We start from the raw sequence: 19350 nt of genomic DNA on the forward strand, positions 1-19350 counted from the left end.
GAAACCATATCGCGTACAGCTGCTGCAACATTTACGGCCAAGCGGTCACACCATCAGCCGAGAATTTTGTAATTTTTTTTCCAGGAAGCGAAGTTAGATGACGAATTTACTCATGTTCGGTGATGAATCGATCTTCCAGATAAACTATCAACGGAGATTGAAACATATTCTCTAAAGATGAATGTCTTCTGTGGGACTGGCCGACACTTTTTTTCCTGGAAAACACCTGACAGCTGATATCCCAGACTCCATATTCCATCAAAACGGAGCTCATTGGCATGGAGTAGTGTTGGGCCATCTGAACAAGGAAGTTCCAAACCGGTGGACTGAGCACAGCGCTCAGGATGACTTGGGCGTCTTTGGATGCCCCCAAGGTCTCTTTACTTTAAAGTTTGCGATTTCTTTCTTTGGACATACGTGCAAGGCAATGTTTACGCACCACTTTTGCTGACAACATTGACTGAACTCCAGGGTCATATGACTGCTACACTGGTCAACACGGACAGGGATATACTCGAACACTTGTAACAATGTTATAAAAACTTGAACATGTGCCTTTTCATGCAAGCTCTCAGTTATTATTTTTAGGTAATACTTTGTGGAATACGAACGTCATTCGGAAAGTAAAGAACGCTTTCCTTCTAAAAAAAATTATTTGATATAATTAAAGGGAACTGTGTTTTACATATAATATGATACCCTAGCAGTTTTCTGGGTAGTCAGTGTTCAAAGTCATGTAGTTGTCGTATCGTTTTACCAGCTTTTCTATGCCTTCTGCACACTCAATAGTCGCAAAGTTGTTAAACGACTGATTAACGGCTTTTTTAAGTTTTTCATCACTTCCGTAGCGCTGTCCACTCAAATCTTTCAATTTGGGGAATAAGGGATATTCACTCGGGGGTGAGTCCGAACTGTACGGCGTATGCTGAAACATCTCCCACTGAAAAAGCTGAAGCAAGTCCTGTGTCACTCCCGATGCTCGAGGACGTGCATTATGGTGAAGGAGGGCGAGTCCACTGGTCAGTGTTCTGCGCCGCTTGTTTTTAGTGGCGCGACGAAGTTGCCGAAGAGTCTGTCCATAGGCTGCTGCATTTATGGTTCAACCTCTAACCATGTAGTCGTTAAGCAGGGCACCGTTACGATCCCAAAACTCCGTAGCCATAATCTTTCTGGTGATCGAGACTTGTTTTGCTTTTTCGGTTTCGTTAGGATCGCAAATGTGATATCTAAGTCTCATCTCCAGTGAAAATGTGATTCAAAAATTCATCGCCATCCCTTTCATAGCGAATGCGAAATGTCAATGCAGCTGCCGTTCCTTTGGTTTTGTGTTCATCCAACAAAATTAGAGGAACCTGCCTGGCACACATTTTTATAGGCCTGATCTGCAGTAACGATGCCGTACAACACAGTTCCTGAAATGTCTGGAAAGAGTGAACGCACTACACTCATTGTGAAACATGTATCTTCTTGAATTTTGGTTTCAGTCCTTGCTCTGAGTCCGTCAGTCACCACTGATGACCGTCCAGAGTGATCTTCGTCTTAAGCATTCTTCCGTCCGCCGTTAAGCGTAATACACCGCTTCCAAACTGACGTTTCGTTCGTCACATTGCCGCAAACCTCAGTTATCCGTCTATAAATTTCGATGGGTCGGGCTTTTCATGAGTTTAAAAGGCTGCGTACCTAATATTTTGTCACGCCTTTTAAAGCCGCACAGCTAAGCAGTAAACAACTGCTTTGGATCGTAGCTGCCGCCACACTGAAGCGAATGAGCAGCAAGGTCGGTGGTCGGTTGGCGGACGCAGCCACGTCTTAAAACAAAACGTTCTTTACTTTCCGAATGACCCTCGTACACTCATTCAAAACTTGCTGAATCACTCCGCATAAAAGTTTTCTGTGTTCGGTACCGCGTCATAATGTAAAAACTACTGTTACTGGAGAAAAACCAACGTTTCGGCCATGATTGCAGCTGTCTTCTTCTTGGTCTAATGGTGCGTTCTAGCTATGCACTGTCCTTTATATTTTGTTGTTAGTGTTCACTGCGCATGCCATTGCGTCATAATTATAAAAAGGTAGTTAGTTTCATTGGCCACTTAAGGAAGAAGGAGAGGGAACTTTATTTTAATAGGTTGTTGCGGTGGAGGGAGAACGTGACCTCTGTTTTCTATTGGTTCTTGTGTTCTGTACCATGATTGGTGGCCACCGTCGAATGAGAAGTTTGCTGCTGTTTACCAACTGCTGGACGTCGGCCGCGCGGCGGCAGCTGTTGGACTCTGATTGCTGGCAGCCAAGATGGGGCAAGCCTGAGTCCATCCTACCTGTTCATGTGTTTAAGTATTTCGATGGCCTCTCTGATTTTGCGTTTCGTCATAATTGGCTGCTTGGCCAACACACAGGATTCGCTGAATTTTATTTCTTTTCCGAAGTCTTGCTGATGTTCGGCCACTTCGGATTTGTTGTGTTGCCCTAGAAGAATATAGCTCTCGTGTTCCCGAATGCGCGTTGCTATTGGCCTACCAGTCTCGCCGATGTATGCCTCTCCACATTCTCATTCCACCCTGTAAACGCGTGCAGTGTGTAACGCATCCGCCTTGTCCTTAGTGGAGCCTAGCACGTCCTGGGTCCTACGACCACTAGAGAAGACTGGCTGCACCCCAACGCGACGAAGGTGTTTTCCTATTCGGTCAGTAACGTTTTTCACATAAGGTAAGCGCACTGTTGGCTGCAGTTTGTCTATTCCTTGCTTATCTTTCTTGCTCGTGTTCGTCGACAAGGCTGTGATTATCGACTTATGGCTGTAGCCATTGGCTAGAAACGTTGTACGTAACCTTTTAAGCTCAGGTGTGATGTTTTGAGCATCAATTAGGCGCTGCGCATGAATTGCCAAAGAGCGGATGACAGAGTTCTTCTGCGCGCAGAAGAACTTAAACGCCTTATTAACATGAACAGGGAGGATGGACTCAGGCTTGCCCCATCTTGGCTGCCAGCAATCAGAGCCCAACAAACAACACTGTCAAGACGAGGCACGAGCACCACCGGCGAGTAACTGCCGCCGCGCGGCCGACGTCCAGCAGTTGGTAAACAGCAGCCAACTTCTCATTCGACGGTGACCACCATGGTGCATAACACAAGAGCCAATAGACAACAGAGGTCACGTTCTCCCTCCACCGCAACAACCTATTAAAATAAAGTTCCCTCTCCTTCTTCCTTAAGTGGCCAATGAAACTAACTACCTTTCTATAATTATGACGCAATGGCATGCGCAGTGAACACTAACAACAAAATATAAAGGACACTGCATAGCTAGAACGCACCATTAGACCCAAAAGAAGCCCGATGCAGTCGTGGCCGAAACGTTGGTTTTTCTCCAGCTGCAGTAGCTTTTACATTATGACGCAGTACCATACCCAGAAAACTTTTATTTCGACTGACTCCGGCCGTGGATGCCTACGCAGTTATATTGCTGAATCACTTTTAATCACTCTTTGTTCAAGAACAAAAATTTTTAAAAGGAAAGTAGCCACAGGATGTCAAGAGGACAAGACCAAAGAGGAAAGTCGCAGATAGACATGACGTCACAGTGGTTACTCACACAGTGCCATTGTCGGCCCAGCCGTAGATCTCGGTGACCGCCAGCGCTCCAGAGGTGACGGCCCTGGTGGACTTCCCCGTGACCGCGACCACGTGAGGGAAGCTGGCGCCACCGCTCTGCGGCACCCAGTCGATCGTTATGAAGGTCGAGGAGTTGCCCTCTCTGAAGTAGGATACTTGCGGATCCAGCCAGCCCGACGGCTGCGCCATCTTCACGCCCTGCATCACAATAACATCATAATCACTGCCAGTCCGAGTCTACAGCAGCCATCAATAAGGAACTTGCAGACAGCTGTGGGCTACTCACTCAGCAATCGGTGGATCTGGGCAAATGAATACATACGTTATTAAACACTGCGGCCAAAAAACTGGCAGAGAAAATATGTCATGCACCTTAAGATTGTTAACTCAACAAACATAAATCACATCTGGGACAGGCGAAGTAAGCTGGGTTTCTAACATTCTCCGTGGTGTCTGTTTGTTCTAAGTCGTGTCTCCCTACCACTTTCGCGCAACGACGCTCTGAGCGTGTTTTTTAGGGAATTGACAAGTTTGAACCTGGGACCTGTTGCTGGTAAGGAGACGCCAGACCATGCATGACATGTAGAGCTCAGAAGAGTTCAGTGAGACTAGCGATGATATAATCAAATTGTTAATGATTTCAGGGCCAGCTCGACTGCCCTCCCTGTAAAAGAATCTTAATACTAACTAAATTTAGTGGAAGGGGTTCAAGGATTTCCTATTTTTAGTTATCTGGTAAAATAACGTCGAAAAAGCAGTTAAGTTTACTATTGGAATCTTTATTCTACTCGCAAAACATAGTTTATAAATTGCACTATTGATAAAAAGAAATATTTAAATACAGGATGATAAAAACCAACTTCGTTCAACAAAAATGTGAACGAATATTCCCTGAATGGGTTTCCAAGTTCTATAATGGATCGAAGGATGACCTATGCCAGATCATATCTATAATCTAGATTTAAGTAAAGTTTCATAAAAGAGAAAACTATCAAAATGGTCAACAGTGACGCTCAATTATCTTTAATTACTTATTTAACTTCTCGTAAATTACAGTGGCTGATGTGGCTTCTCAATAATTATATAACAGAAAAATCATCGCATTTCAGATTTTAACTTCAAGTAGCAAATGTGAAAACCACAAAGTTTAATTGACGATCGACACTAGTATTACGTAAAAAGGGGATGTAACAGATGAAACTTCTGCAGTCCTGAGTGAAGCCATATGCGCTCTTACGCGGCATCGCGTGCGTTTATTACCTTGTCGTTCATTACCAGTGACATGGGCGGCGGGCGGTGCAGCTCCTCACACCTCGCTGTCTCTGTAGAAACTCTCTCGAACTTCTCCTTACTACAGTTTACCGGAGTTGGTTTAAGAAAAGGTATCTGACTGTGTTTTCAACTGACCAATCAGGGTCTCAATGTTAACCTTAAGCTCCGCCTACAAAAATTCTGTCTATCCAATGAGATACATTATACTTTTCGTGGTGGGGCAATGTTTTTAATGTTTGTTACGTAACAGAGACGCGTATAGTCTCACGCTAAAACATGCAGCTGGTGTGGCCCTTTTAGTGTTATCGTAAGATCTATACTGTTCTTCTGGAGGGCTCTATCTTTTAACATGGGCTGGGGGGTGGACCTCCCGACCATCAGCCGGCGATGTGGGTGTCCCTTATCGTAGGGCCTTCTAGCCGCCTACGCGGCTCTGCTCTCGGCTTCTGTTCTAGTTTCTCCTCTCGGAACTGCATCTGTTTCGCGGTGGGAAAGTATCACATGCATTTAGGCGTTCTTGTGTTAGTCTGTGGTATTCCGTTTGCTCACTCGTTGATCGTATTACTTTGTTTAATTTAATGTCAGGATTTATTCGTAGTTATGTGACATACTACCGGATTTGCTATCATGTCAGGGTTTTCATGGAAGGTGTTGGATTTGCTTGACACCTTACAGGTTCTCTAGTTCATGGTACATGAAATACACGGAGCGAAAAATTACAGTGCCACTTTATTGAATCCTGACATTAGCCCCCATCGTAACGAAGAAATTTGAAATTTGGCTCAAAGATGACAACAATCTCCCTCTGTAATTATGCAAAATCGTGGCATCCTGTGACATCACCCTCGGAGACTTTTCAGACAGCATGGTGTCGATACATGCGAAAGAAAGACCAGAGCTCAGTTGTAAGGCGAGTCAATGTTGTCACATTGACACAAAATTTCTCTCTCCAATGCCAGCCTGGACGTGTCATATGATGGGAAGGTCGTCACCCCTGCCCCTATCCCACCATCCCACGTTACCCACATCTCACCCCTTTTCTTAACACCTCTGCAGTGGAGGTCAGAACCGCGACGCCTAGCGTTGAATTCGCGCTGTTCTCTTACCGGTGGCAGAGGAAAACACTTCAGACACATCGCTACTCAGAATCGACACTAAAAGGCCTCAGGAGGCGGCCTAAAGACCGTGTGCGAAAGCACCCCTTCCCTTGGCGCGTTCATTTGCGCACATGTCTCCGCGGAAAACGATAGTTCGTAGTGAGCTGTGCAACAGTGTGACGTTGCACCGTTTGCGTCAATGCAATCTCTGATCGCATCGGGCACTATTATAGTGTGCGTCATTCACGACGACGGCCGAGTTTACGTTCGTTCTGCGCATGTGGCGTCACAAAACACAGTCGGCCAATGAACAGACAACGACATTGCCAGAGCTCGAGTGCAGTGCAGAGCACGGACGAGTGTCTTCAGTTTTAGAAACGTTCAGTCATAAATAAAGTAATTGAACATAAGCAATGTCTTAATAGCAGACTTTCTATAAAAGAAAGTTTGAAAAAGTATTCTTTATACCAATTGCTTCATATTCTATTAATTAATTAAACGAAACAAGCAATAAGCCTCCTAATTCAGGCGATAGCTTTTTCGCAATAAAGAACAGTGGTAATTGTTTATTTCGTATTGTAGTTCGACGAAACGTGAGTAATTCATAGTCATACCAACAGTGTTTTTCGGTATTTTGCGTGATATTTTACAGTCCTCTAGGAATTCTATTGAATGACGAGCTGCGTTAGCTTAATGGTTAAAGTGTCCTTCGTGCATACACGTTAGTCTCGTATAGTATAGTTTCTTCACATTTTAGATAGGGGGTGGTTATGTGTAGTTAGGAAGGCAACGCCTGAAGAGGTAGGAGTTCGTTATTGTTTGGCAGGGACACAAGTGGCGGTGCCCGTAGGGATGGCTATGATTTCGTTTTATTTCTTTTGTTAGAAAAAAATAAAATAAAAGTGTTTGACAGCTAAGTGAATGGTTGTGAGTTCTAACCTTGTTCGATGCTTAATATTTTCTTTATTGTAAAACAATATCGAAATGTCTTACACCATGAATTTTATTCGTTTGAATGTAATTTTTTGAAATTTCTAGTGTCTTGTCTCTTCATTATAATCGTAATAAGTTTTCGGTTTTTCTAATTCTGTCCTCCAATATTTATTTTCACAACAATTAAAAACAATGAAAACATACAGTATTCATGTTATCTGTTTTGTTTGTCTATCTTCTCTTCCGCAGTCGCTGTTTTACTATTCATATTGAGATATATTCTTTTGCGACAGCATTAAAAGTACTATTTAGAGCAGAATTTCGGCTCGTACGTTGCCGAGCTTCTTGATTGACGCAATTCTATCAAAAAATAGTTCAAATGGCTCTGAGAACTATGGGACTCAACTGCTGTGGTCATCAGTGCCCTAGAACTTAGAACTACTTAAACCTAACTAACCTAAGTACATCACACACATCCATGCCCGAGGCAGGATTCGAACCTGCGACCGTAGCAGTCGTACGGTTCCGGACTGCGCGCCTAGAACCGCGAGACCACCGCGGCCGGCACGCAATTCTTTGCTTCGCTGCTTTGGCAACATCATATTCAATGTTTTCGTCTACCTATGTTTTGGCAAGTATTTGCTATCCGTTGTGACAAACACAAATTGTTTGCGCACTACGCCTGACTGACAATATATTTTAGTTTCTATGTTTTATTACGTCCACAGTTCAGTTTTGTGTACTTCGCCAACTTAGTTTTAATCAGAAGGGAAATGACTCTGGTATAAATAAAACTTTTATTACAGTCGCTAAAGACGGAATATTTCTCAATATTACATACGATACCTATATGATACTTAAATTAAATGAGATATTGCTATACAGTAAATTTTATATGAAATTTAGGTATCTTGTCCACATTTCATTCTCAACATTGTGGCAACTAAAATCGACCATACGGAAAGAATACGCTATGGACTTTTACCCCTGCAAACTCTTCAAAATTTCGTGCAATGGTTTACCACATTTAATGCTGCACAATAACTGCGTTGAACATTCAACCAAAATTAATTAATTTATGGGGGGAAGGTATCAGTTAAGAAGATGAGTAAAAATCAAATTTTTGGGCCAAATAGTTTTTGTGAAATCGAATGCTAAGCGTATCAAAGCAATCGGAACACCATGTGTCTGCACAGGCGAGTAGCGCACTGATGACAAAATGCGGGGAGCACGTCTCTGTAGCAGCGAAAGGGTTAATGCGGCCGTGGTGGCTTTACTTCATTAACTGCGCGCTCCCCCCTAACCGTAAGTTTGCGAACTATACTATACTATGGCGCTCCAACTGGCAACGCAGCAATCTCCCACGTCTGGGCGGGTATGCGCGAACCGCCAAGATAAAAGAATTGAACTATAGCTCACTTACATACAATTGTGTCATTTCGTTATTCTTCGGACAGTTAGTCGCTTTGCTAACAGGGACAGGGATTGATATTGTCAAAAGCTAGGTATTTGTAAGAGAATCAAACCTAGAAAGGCAATGCAACTAACTACGCCCAAAATCTGTGAGGAACTACAAAAAAGACGAAACCAGAAAATCAATTATAGTTTTTGGTCTTTCATGTGACTTTGAAATCGACCCCAGCGGGTTGATCTGGGGAAGGTCACCAAACAGCAAAATCATCGGTCCCATCCGATTAGGGAAGGACAGGGCAGGAAGTCGGCCGTGCCCTTTCAAAGGAACCAGCCCAGCATTTGCATGAAGCGATTTAGGGAAATTACGGAAAACCTAAAACAGGATGGCTGGACACGGGTTTGAACTGTCGTCCTCCCGAATGCGAGTATAACAGGTCCGTATACTACTGCTGTATTTCTGAACGGTTCAAAGACTCTGTAAGATATATATTGAGAGATCAAGATTTGTTGCAATGGTTAATATTGTGCCAGCACGTTCCTACAGGCCCTTGTGCATGTAACATTTGATGCTACTTGTAGGCAACCAGTAAGGACGCACTGCTAAAACAAAGAATTTGTAGGGACGCCGGACTCACCTGCCGCCCATGCATACGTTTGGTGTCACTTTCGGTGTTGTAGGAGACAAACTGCCGCACGTTGGACACTCGGTTCTTCCACGATACCATTAGAGTGTTGTCGTCAGCCCAGCTCACGTCCTCTGGACTGCACTCCCTGTAATATAGAAGTCAAACTATTACCACCCATCCTTGCTGAAGTAATACTTGCTCGACAATCGCCACAACCTAATGCACGTTTGAAGTAGCCAAGTTGTTTCTATTTCGTCTGCATATGCATGGTTGACATGGTACGGCTACCAATGCTATATCAAAATGGTCAATTCACAATTTTTTGTAATTTTTGTTTTATGGGGATTAGGCCGTGGTCCAAGGCATATTTCTCTGCCTGACGTTTCGTCTTCCAATCTTGGAAATATCACCAGTGGTGTAACACCTACAGTGCCTCTCGATGTTGAAAAAACAAAAATAGCTCAAAATTAGCTCCCATGTCCTTAAAACATCAATTCACAAAATGACCCAAGTCCCTCCACAAGTAGTAATTACGAAAAATAAATAAAAAACAAATAGAGCGAAATATCTAGTATAGAAAGCAAAAGAAAAGGAAAATTTAATTATAAATTTCACAAAAATGGGAAGGGGAAAAACAGTAGAAAATATTAAAATATTTGTTATTCCAATACGTAAGAAAATCAATATTATAGTCATAGAACGTAGGTCTGAGACACCAAAGATAGTGTTTATTAAAGTATAAATAGCCATACGTTGTAATTACGATACTCCAGTCTCTAGTCTGTTCTAGTTCGGAAGTCATTTAGGACGTACAGCTTTAGAGAACAGCAATTGGGATTTTATTAAACGAGGATCAAGAATAGATCGTGACGAGATTGTTTTTGAGGATTGTCAATTCAAGACTTTAATTTGAACATTTATCAGATTAGACAAACGGAAGGTGAATAGTAATATCCTTGGCTTTAATGTCAATTCGTGTGAATATTTAAACGCTTTACTGAATTGAGAATTTTAACCGGATTCGAACTTTGAATTGTGATAGTGGGAAACTTTAACTTCACGCGACTAGTGATCACATTAATGACAGTTTGTGGATATTAAATAGAAATAATTTATTTACCGAAAGTGACAGTATATTATCTAACATCTCTGACGCTGGCGGGAATCCTGCTTAGACATCTAATTAAAGAACTTCTTTGAATGAGATCGTATGAGGGAACCTATTTATGAATCATTCTTGTCAATAAACTGACGTTGTTAATTTGAAACATAATACAAGCCTTCAACATTCATTTAGATTAATAAACGTTAAGGTTACGTGATCTATGCCAAGGACAAACTAGCGATTCGTAACTAAAACAATGGAACGAAAGGTTAAAGTATCGTCGTCAATTAACAATGGTAGTAAAGCTACTAAAGATTTTTTCTCTCAGAGTTGGGAAAACTATACGTGTAGTGACCCACGTTCAACATTGTGTTTTAAAAGTAATCAAACTGATACTTACCCGGGACAATATTAAATAAAAGTAAAACCCTTCAATGATACTCAATGTGTAAAAAATAAAATCAAACTTTCACCTATTAAACGAAAAAGCGAAAACAGAAAAAGGGCTGCTACAGTGGCTACAAGGACTCAGATAGCAGTTACAGTCTCAAACAACAGTTTATATGTATCCACGCAAAGGTCAGTTTGTGACACATGCAAAAGATCGCGGAGTTGCACTGACGTGTGTTGTTGGAGTTTGTAGCGGCGAAGAGTTGGAGCTGTTGACTTCGTTTAGCAGTAACTCCTGTAATTTGTTTAATTTCAATCTGTTAAAATTATTTTTTTGCCCTTTGGAATTTCTGTGGCCTCTCTCTGTACATGTCAGCATAGTAGTGATAGCGTCTTGGTAAAACCATAGTACCGGCGAAACGAATTTCGTAGTTCCCTGCTCCCCCTGTATGATCTGCTACTGTCGATTTATCCTTGTTGACGAAACGACAATTGTTCTTGTGTGCCTTAAAGATGGTTCTAATGTTACATTTATAATAGCCATCGACGCAAATACACCAATACACTGGTTCCCTTCCGATCACCGAAGCTATGTTGGGCTGGGCTAGCGCTTGGATGGGTGACTATCCGGTCTGCCGAGCGCTGTTGGCAAGCGGGGTGCACTCAGCCCTTGTGAGGCAAACTGAGGAGCTACTCGATTGAGAAGTAGCGGCTCCCGTTCTCGTAAACTGACATACGGCCGGGAGAATGGTGTGACGCCTGTGGGTTGAGGATGACACGGCAGCCAGACGGTACCGTTGGGCCTTCAACCAGACAATTATCGGAAACGTGTTTGGAGGCAACGCTGTCAGGCTGAACGCCTTAGATACACTGTCCAGCGAATGTATCAAGGTGGAGATTCCCTGCTGTTTTGGGGTGGCATTATGTGGGGTCGACGTACGCCGCTGGTGGTCATGGAAGGCGCCGTAACGGCTGTAGGATACGTGAATGCCATCCTCCGACAGATAGTGCAACGATATCGGCAGCATATTGGATGGCCTTCGTCTTCATGGACGACAATTCGCGCCCCCATCGTGCACATCTTGTGAATGACTTCCTTCATGATAACGACGTCGCTCGACTTGAGTGGCCAGCATGTTCTCCAGACGTGTACCCTATCGAACATGCCTGGGTTAGATTGAAAAGGCCTGTTTATGGACGACGTGACCCACCAACCACTCCGAGGGACCTACGCCGAATCGCCGTTGAGGAGTGGACAATCTGAACTAACAATGCCTTGCTGAAGTTGTGGACAGTACGCAACGACGAATACAGGCATGCATCAATGCAAGAGGACGTGCTACTGGTTATTATAGGTACTGGTGTGTTCAGAAATCTGGACCACCACCTCTGAAAGTCTTGCTGTATGGTTGGAAAAAATGAAATGTGTGGTTTTCATGAACAATAAAAAAGGCGGAAATGATGTTTATGTTGATCTCTATTCCAGTTTTCTGTATAGGTTCCGGAACTCTCGGATCCGAGGTGATGGAAAACTTTTTTTTGATGAGTGTTTCAGCTCTACGAGTTTGCGGGCGGTATTATACGTCCACAGTGTAGGCAGAATTTATAGGTACGCAACGTTTATCCACAAACGGTACTGGGTTCATCGACGCTGCAGTATCATACCCGCCAGGAATGTAATCGGTAATTACGCATCACCGCTCTGCAAATAGAGAAATAACCACAGTAAATGTGTTGAGCTCCATTTACTTGTTCTTTGAGCTCTTTACTGTCAGTGCCAGTCAAACCATCAAACGACGGGATAATCACCAAAACCGTAACAAGAAAATGGAAAAGTGACGAAGTGGATCAAGACATGGACTGGGAAAACGATACTGAAGGAGAGGACTTTCCGGCGCAGGCCACGGCGATTACAAAGGTCCCGGCAGACGTCACAGGCATAGAAGGTGCAGCATCCGAAGCTACTACTGTCTGCATGACTCCGTTGTGCGAATGTCAGTTCAGCGTTCACTGTTCTGTATCACCATGAAATACTCATTGTAATTTGAATCAAGGAGGTTGATTACTGACATAATTTATTCCCTTCATCCTCTACAATCATTGATCAGATGTATAGTATAACAACCTTAAACATCAATAGAATCAATCTCCGGTGAAAGTTAGTTCTTTGGACGAGTTTCTGTATACATGTGGCAAGGTTGCAAAAGAAAATCTTAAAGGATATTCACATCTCAGGCTATCAAGAGATCTTAAAAGTTCCAACCGAAAATTCGTGTGGGACAGCCTTTTTAGTTAGAATAAGCATACATGTAGTAAATGTAAAAATTTAGAATGAGGGAGACGGATTAGTTGTCAGATTTTGGATGTGACATTTATTTTTTGGAAATTTGTGGTAAGATCTTATGGGAACAAACTATTGAGGTCATCGGTCCCTAAGATTACATACTTCTTAATCTAACTTAAACTAACTTACACGAATGATGACAGACACACACACCCATGCCCGAGGAACGACTCGAGCCTCCGACAGAGGGAGCCGCGAGGACCGTGAGAAGACGCCCCAGATCGCGCGGCTGCCATTTATTAATATTTATGCTCCATCTGGTAATAATTCCAAACAGGAACGGGCTGCGTTCTTTAAACAGAAGATTTTGTACCTCCTGACTGATGACGCCAAACACATGATAATACGTGACGATTGGAACTGTGTACTTAGCGACAAGGACAAGACACCAAATTTCAATTTTTCTCGCGAACTCTCTGATTTAGTCAAAAATCTCCAAATGAAGGATGTTTCGGAACTCATATATCCATCTACAGTCAAGTTTACGTTTCTCACCCACGTGGCAGCAAGCCGTCCGGACACAATATACCTAACACGTAATTTGGAACGAATTGTTTCTTCTGCTGGAGTAATCCCGGCTAGTTCCAAAGATCACTATATAGTGAAATGTTGTGTTAAACTGAGCAAACAGAAAACATACTGGCGACTTAGTCATTGGACGCTGAATGCAAGTATACTCGACGACAACGCATTACAAGAATGCATACGAATGATTTGGGGTGTATATCTAAGAGCCGTCCTAGGTACAACTCTGATATTCCGAATGGACATAGTGTGCAAAGAAGAAGTTTAGATCTGCAGGGATTATGTATGGTAAAGAGAGATCTCCATTAACATAAAACACGATAGAACTTTACTGTACGTGTCTCAGCGAGCTCTACGATCGACCTACGAATTCCAATGTCCACTACATGAAAATTAAAAAGATCAAAGCGAAGCTGATAGCTTTAAAACGAAAACAGTTCGAAGGTCTAACAATACGATCTAAGCCCAGGACGCCCCTTCAAGAAGATAGTACCTCGTTATATCACCTGCTGAGGCTCGCGCGGAATAAGAGGAATTTCTTCATCGACAAAATGATATTTGGAGACAATGTGTTGCTGGAGGAGCAAAATGACATAATCAGTGGGGTGCACCGTTTCTTTTCCGAACTACTCAGTGAAACTGTCTACATGAGCACTCTGTAGACGAACTGCTTGAAGGGATAAAGAAGAAAACAAGGATCATGCGACACGCTTCGCAAGTAAAGATCTACTGGACAAAGTAATTGCTACGGCTTCGAAAAAAACACCTAGTCTCGACGGCTTGCCTGTTGAATTTTATAGAAACCTGTGGCACATTATTGGTGGGAAATTTACAGATATTGTAAATGGAGAGCCAATTCCCAGAGACTTTAAAGAAAGGCTTACAATCCTTATTCATAAAGGAAAGGGTACCAAAGATATCAATAGAACAAGCCCGATATGCCTGCTGAATATCGACTACAAGCTGATAGCCCGTGCCATCGAATCTTGTGTAAGGAACATTTTGAATCGTATAATAAGCAGAGACCAAACCTGTCTACCAGGCACCAGTATCATAGCAACCGTAAGTGAGTACAGAGATATTATCGCCATTTTCTCTACGATCAGCTTAAAACGATCGCTAGTATTTATCGATTTCGCAAAAGCGTTTGACCGTGTGAGTCATAAATACCTATTCATGACATTGTTTAAAATGGGGTTTTCCAACAGATTCCTGCACGTAATGGGGAATATGGTGAGAGGGATTTCGACGAAAATAGTTATAGATGGCGTGAAACAAATCGACATTGAAAGAGGTGTTCCACAGGGAAGACCGCTATCGACGTTGCTCTTTGTGGTAGCGTTAGATCCATTGTTAAGGGAGTTACGTGAATTAGAAGGCATCACCGTTATGGGCACTAAAATGTTACAAACAGCCTGTGCTGACTACTTCGGTGTGTTAATCAGTAGCAGAGAAGATCTGAGTGTTTTGAAAACTGCACTGGATCAGTACAGTCAGACCTCAGGAGCAATGATCAGTGAGACCAAAAGTTTCTTGCTAAACTCGAGAAGTTTTGCATAGATGAAATTAGACTGGGCAAAAAGGGGAGCAACACACATCCCTAGGCATCGTCTCCCATAAGTGTCCTCTTAAAATGAATGCCATAAATTGGAAGGCAATGTTACGTAATATTAGATCTACCACAAGAGACCTGAGCGTCTTTCAGAAGGTTCAAATTGTTAATATAACTGTCCTGGCAAAAGTGTTTTATTTAGGTCAATGTTTTCCAATCCTCAGAGGGCTAGCGAAGTCGATAATGACTGAAGTGTTTCGTTGTATATGGCAAGAGCAATTTTTCCGCGTCGCATCTAGCGCTTTAAGACTATTTACAAAATAACAACAGCTTTGTATTTAAAGATAAATTCAGAATGCACTGAAAACCGACTCCGTCACTGCCGTACTGCTGAAAACGACAGAGCGCAAGAGCCTCGATCCACCGGCGAATGTCGCTACATCAGAATCAAGCGAAGAAATCAGCCCGACGCAAACAACCGTTCGATAGTAGAAGTGACAACGCGGAATGTGAAACGAAACAAAACTGAACAGAAATGTCCAGATAAGAATTGGAAGAGTGTGGAAAAATGTCACCACAAATGTTTTATGAAGTGAAGTGAAGGACTCCTGGTACAGAGTTGTCAGTCATGTTATAAGTACAAATGAGAGATTTTATGTTATTCGTTTATGCGACACAAAACTGTGTCAAAAATTCCTTCTTGTTGACACCCTCTCACACGTATTTACATGTGGGCGCTAGGTATACGGAAGGACACCAAATGAAAAATAGGTTTGCTGAAACGAACTGACAGTAAATAGTGAGAAATCTCCGACATGTTGGTTCCAGATCAGGGAGCTTTTCCCTAAATGAAAAACAACGCCATAATGTGACTTTTCGGGAATTATGTCAATTATACTATTAACAAGAAAGGAGACGACACCCTACTGGAGTTCCAAACGTATATCGAAAAGGAGTACTTCCGCACACACTCCTGAAAAGATCACAAAGTACAATTTAGAAGTATGCTAAACATCCATTTCCAAAAGTCGGTTGAGGGATAAGAAACATGTAGCTGCTTAATTTATTGTTGTGGAGCGGGTAGGGGTGATGGGAATAAGTAGGGGACAGCTGCCGAGGGCGAAGTACCGTGGGGACTTCGTGGGTCCCGAGGCCGCTAAGGCAGCCGTGAAGGCCTCAGCAGAGCCCTGAAATGTCATTCCTCACAGACTGGTCAGGTGACACTGCAAGTAATTACAAACGAAAACGACGAAGTACTCAGAAATAAATTTAAACCAGAACCAAAGACTTGAAGAATTTAGATGGGCTGTATAAGCTCTGCAAGCAGAAATCCATAGATCGTCGGTTCGAATCCGGCCCGGAGGAAACATTTTTATAGCTGTAGCTCGGAAGTACAACTGATACATGAGCTAACGATTGTTCTTCGCGCGGCACAGGAATTCTCCTTCACCATATTGTATCTTCACATGTGCGACGGTCAGTGCAAGGAGGCGCCCGAAGCCTTTACGTCCCATGACACGGTTATGGTTACTCATAGAGACAATATTATTAATACTCGTACACTGAAGCGCAAAAGAAACTGGTATAGGCATGGATATTCAAATACGGATTTATGTAAATAGACAGAATATGGTGCTGCGGTCGGCAACGCCTATACAAGACAACAAGTCTGTGACACAGTTTTTAGATTGCTAACTGCTGCTACGATGGCAGGTCATCAACATTTATGCGAGTTTCAGCGTGGTGCTGTAGTCGGTGCAAGAGCGATGGGACACAGCATCTCCGAGGTAGCGATGAAGTGGGAATTTTGCAGTACGAGTATTTCATGAGTCTACCGTGAATATTACAAATCCGCTAAAATATCAAATCCCCGACATCGCTGGGGCCGGAAAAACATCCTGCAAGAACGGGACCAACGATGACTGAAGAGAATCGTTCAATTAGACAGAACTGTAACCCTTCCGCCAATTGCTGCAGATTTCAGTGCTAGGCCATCAACAAGTGTCAGCGTGCGAACTATTCAACGAAACATCATCGATATGGGCTTTCGGAGGCAAAGGCCGGCTCGTGTACCATTGACGACTGCACGACACAAAGCTTTACGCCTCGTCTGGGCCGTCAACACCGACATTGGACAGTTGATGACTGGAAACGTGTTGCCTGATCGAACGAGTCTCGTTTCAAATTGTATCGAGCAGATGGGCGTGTTCGGGTATGGAGGCATCATCAATCCATGGACCCTGCATGTCAGCAGGGGATTGTTCAAGCTGGTGGAGGCTCTGTAATGGTGTGTGGCGTGTGCAGTTGGAGTGATATGGGACCCCTGATACGTCTAGATACGACTCTGACAGGTGACAGGTGACACTTGCGTACGTATCTCGTCTCATCACTTGCATCCTTTCATCTCCACTATGCATTCCGAGGACTTGAGAAATTCCAACAGGACAATGCGACATCCCACACGCCAAGAATTGCCATAAAGTGGCTCCAGGAGAACTTTTCTGTGTTTAAACACTTCCGCTGGCCACCAAACTCCCTAGACATGAACATTATTGAGAATATGTGGGGTGCCTTGCTACGTGCTGTTCAGAAGAGATTTGCAACTCTTCGTACTATTACGGATTTATGGACAGCCCTGCAGGATTCATGGTGTCACTTCCCTCCAGCACTACTTCAGACATTACTCGACTCCATGCCACATCGTGTTGCTGCACTTCTGCGTGCTCGCGAAGGCCCTTCACGATATTAGTCAGGTGTACCAGCTTCTTTGACTCTTCAGTGTATATGAATGATCGGCTATTAATGCTGTAATTAGTTATATTCTGGCTAAGATTCAGTTTATACGTATGTATTGCGTTACAAAAAGTTTTGCAATTTGTGGCATTGTTCGTTGCTCTGTGGTGACAAATAAAGCAAGCTAAAAAAAAGGAAATAAAGAATGTAACCTTCGTTGCTCTATTGATTGTGGTAAACTACTGGTAGAAAGGGATCAAATTCTTTTGCATAAAATCTGTAGAATCTCACAGGCAATTCGTCCGGTGCAGATAGCTTTCCACAACTCACAAACAGTTAGAATACGAATCCACGTTGAATGAAGTTAAAACGACTGCGGTGACAGTGAGCGGTTTTGTCGTGGAATAAAAGTAAGAACAGCTATGAAGTCGTGGAAGGCGGAATACGACAAGCACGAGAGCCTACCAAACGTTGGAGAACGGCTGAACAATAGGATGGAAATGAACTAGAATAAGTTGGTGCTATGTTTCATTCCCTAATTCGGGAGTACAATCGGTGATGTACCTCATTTTTAGGTGTAAACGAAGAGAAATCTATCATTTCTGTAGGGAAATAAACTCGGTGTCATTGGTTTTCGGAAGGAGTTGAGCGGGAGAGACGCGTCTCTGGTATTGACATATTGAGTGTGTAGGGGATAAAACCACAACACACGCCTGGCGCTACAGTGGATATTAGGCGGTTGGTGTGCTGAGGATGACGTGATAGGGACTGCCGGATACAAACAAGGGGAACAACACACACAGTAACGTAAGTAACGGGCGCAGGGGGAAGGGGATTTAGGACGGCCGCCCGCCCTCAGGAGCTCAGCTAGTCAGCGCACCTGACGATGGCGACAGGTCTGATCGCCGAAATATTGCGCCAGTAGGACACTATGCACCGCAGCACACCCGTGGACTGTTCGAGCAAGAAATACGCCAGGAGAATGGAAGAATCACAGTAACGTAAGTGTGTGCGTGTAAAGAGTGGGTGGGAGACTGGAATGCAGAACTGTATCAAGGACTTTCTTGCTGCTCGAGAGGTACAAATACTGTATCAGGCTGGATGGCAAATCATATGTAACGCCGTAAATATTTTAGTGGCTAATGGAAAAATGAAACACAGGCTGAAATATTTTAGTGACTAATGGAAAAAATGAAACACAGGCTGAAACCATGTGTATAGTTTCTAATTATTTTCTACATTAGAATTAAAATGGCTCTGAGCATTATGGGATTTAACTTCTGAGGTCATCAGTCCCCTAGAACGTAGAACTACTTAAACCTAACTAACCTAAGGACGTCACGCACATCCATGCCCGAGGCAGGATTCGAACCTGCGACCATAGAGGTCGCGCGGTTCCACAATGTAGCGCCTAGAACCGCCCGGCCACTCCGGCCGGCTACATTAGAATTACTTCGACTTGTTTCCGAGGTACACTGAGGAGACAAAAGTCGTGGGATAGCGATGTGCACATATAACGATGGCGGTAGTATCGCGTACACAAGGTGTAAAAGGGCAGTGCATTGGCTGAGCTGTCATCATGTGGAAAGGTATCCGATGTGATTATGGCCTCACGACGGGAATTAACAGACTTTAAGCGCGAACTGTAGTTGGAGGCAGACGCTTGGGACGTTCAGTTTGGTAAATCGATAGGGATTTCAATGTTTCGAGGTCCACAGTGTCAAGAGTGTGCCGACAATACCAAATTTCAA

The 19350-nt window shown here is 43.3% G+C and overlaps 1 protein-coding gene across 1 annotated transcript in view; it reads right to left on the reverse strand.

The window, feature by feature from the left end:
- The window catches only part of LOC126272624 (venom dipeptidyl peptidase 4-like), a 348387-nt gene that overhangs the window by 69101 nt on the left and 259936 nt on the right, over positions 1-19350 (reverse strand). The window contains exons 9-10 of the mRNA XM_049975582.1: positions 8960-9095; positions 3590-3807 (exon numbers count right to left, since the gene is read on the reverse strand). Of these exons, the coding sequence (XP_049831539.1) occupies positions 3590-3807; positions 8960-9095 (354 nt within the window). The remainder of the gene's footprint in view (positions 1-3589; positions 3808-8959; positions 9096-19350) is intronic.

Source organism: Schistocerca gregaria, chromosome 5, assembly GCF_023897955.1.
Source record: "Schistocerca gregaria isolate iqSchGreg1 chromosome 5, iqSchGreg1.2, whole genome shotgun sequence".
Lineage (NCBI taxonomy): Eukaryota > Metazoa > Arthropoda > Insecta > Orthoptera > Acrididae > Schistocerca > Schistocerca gregaria.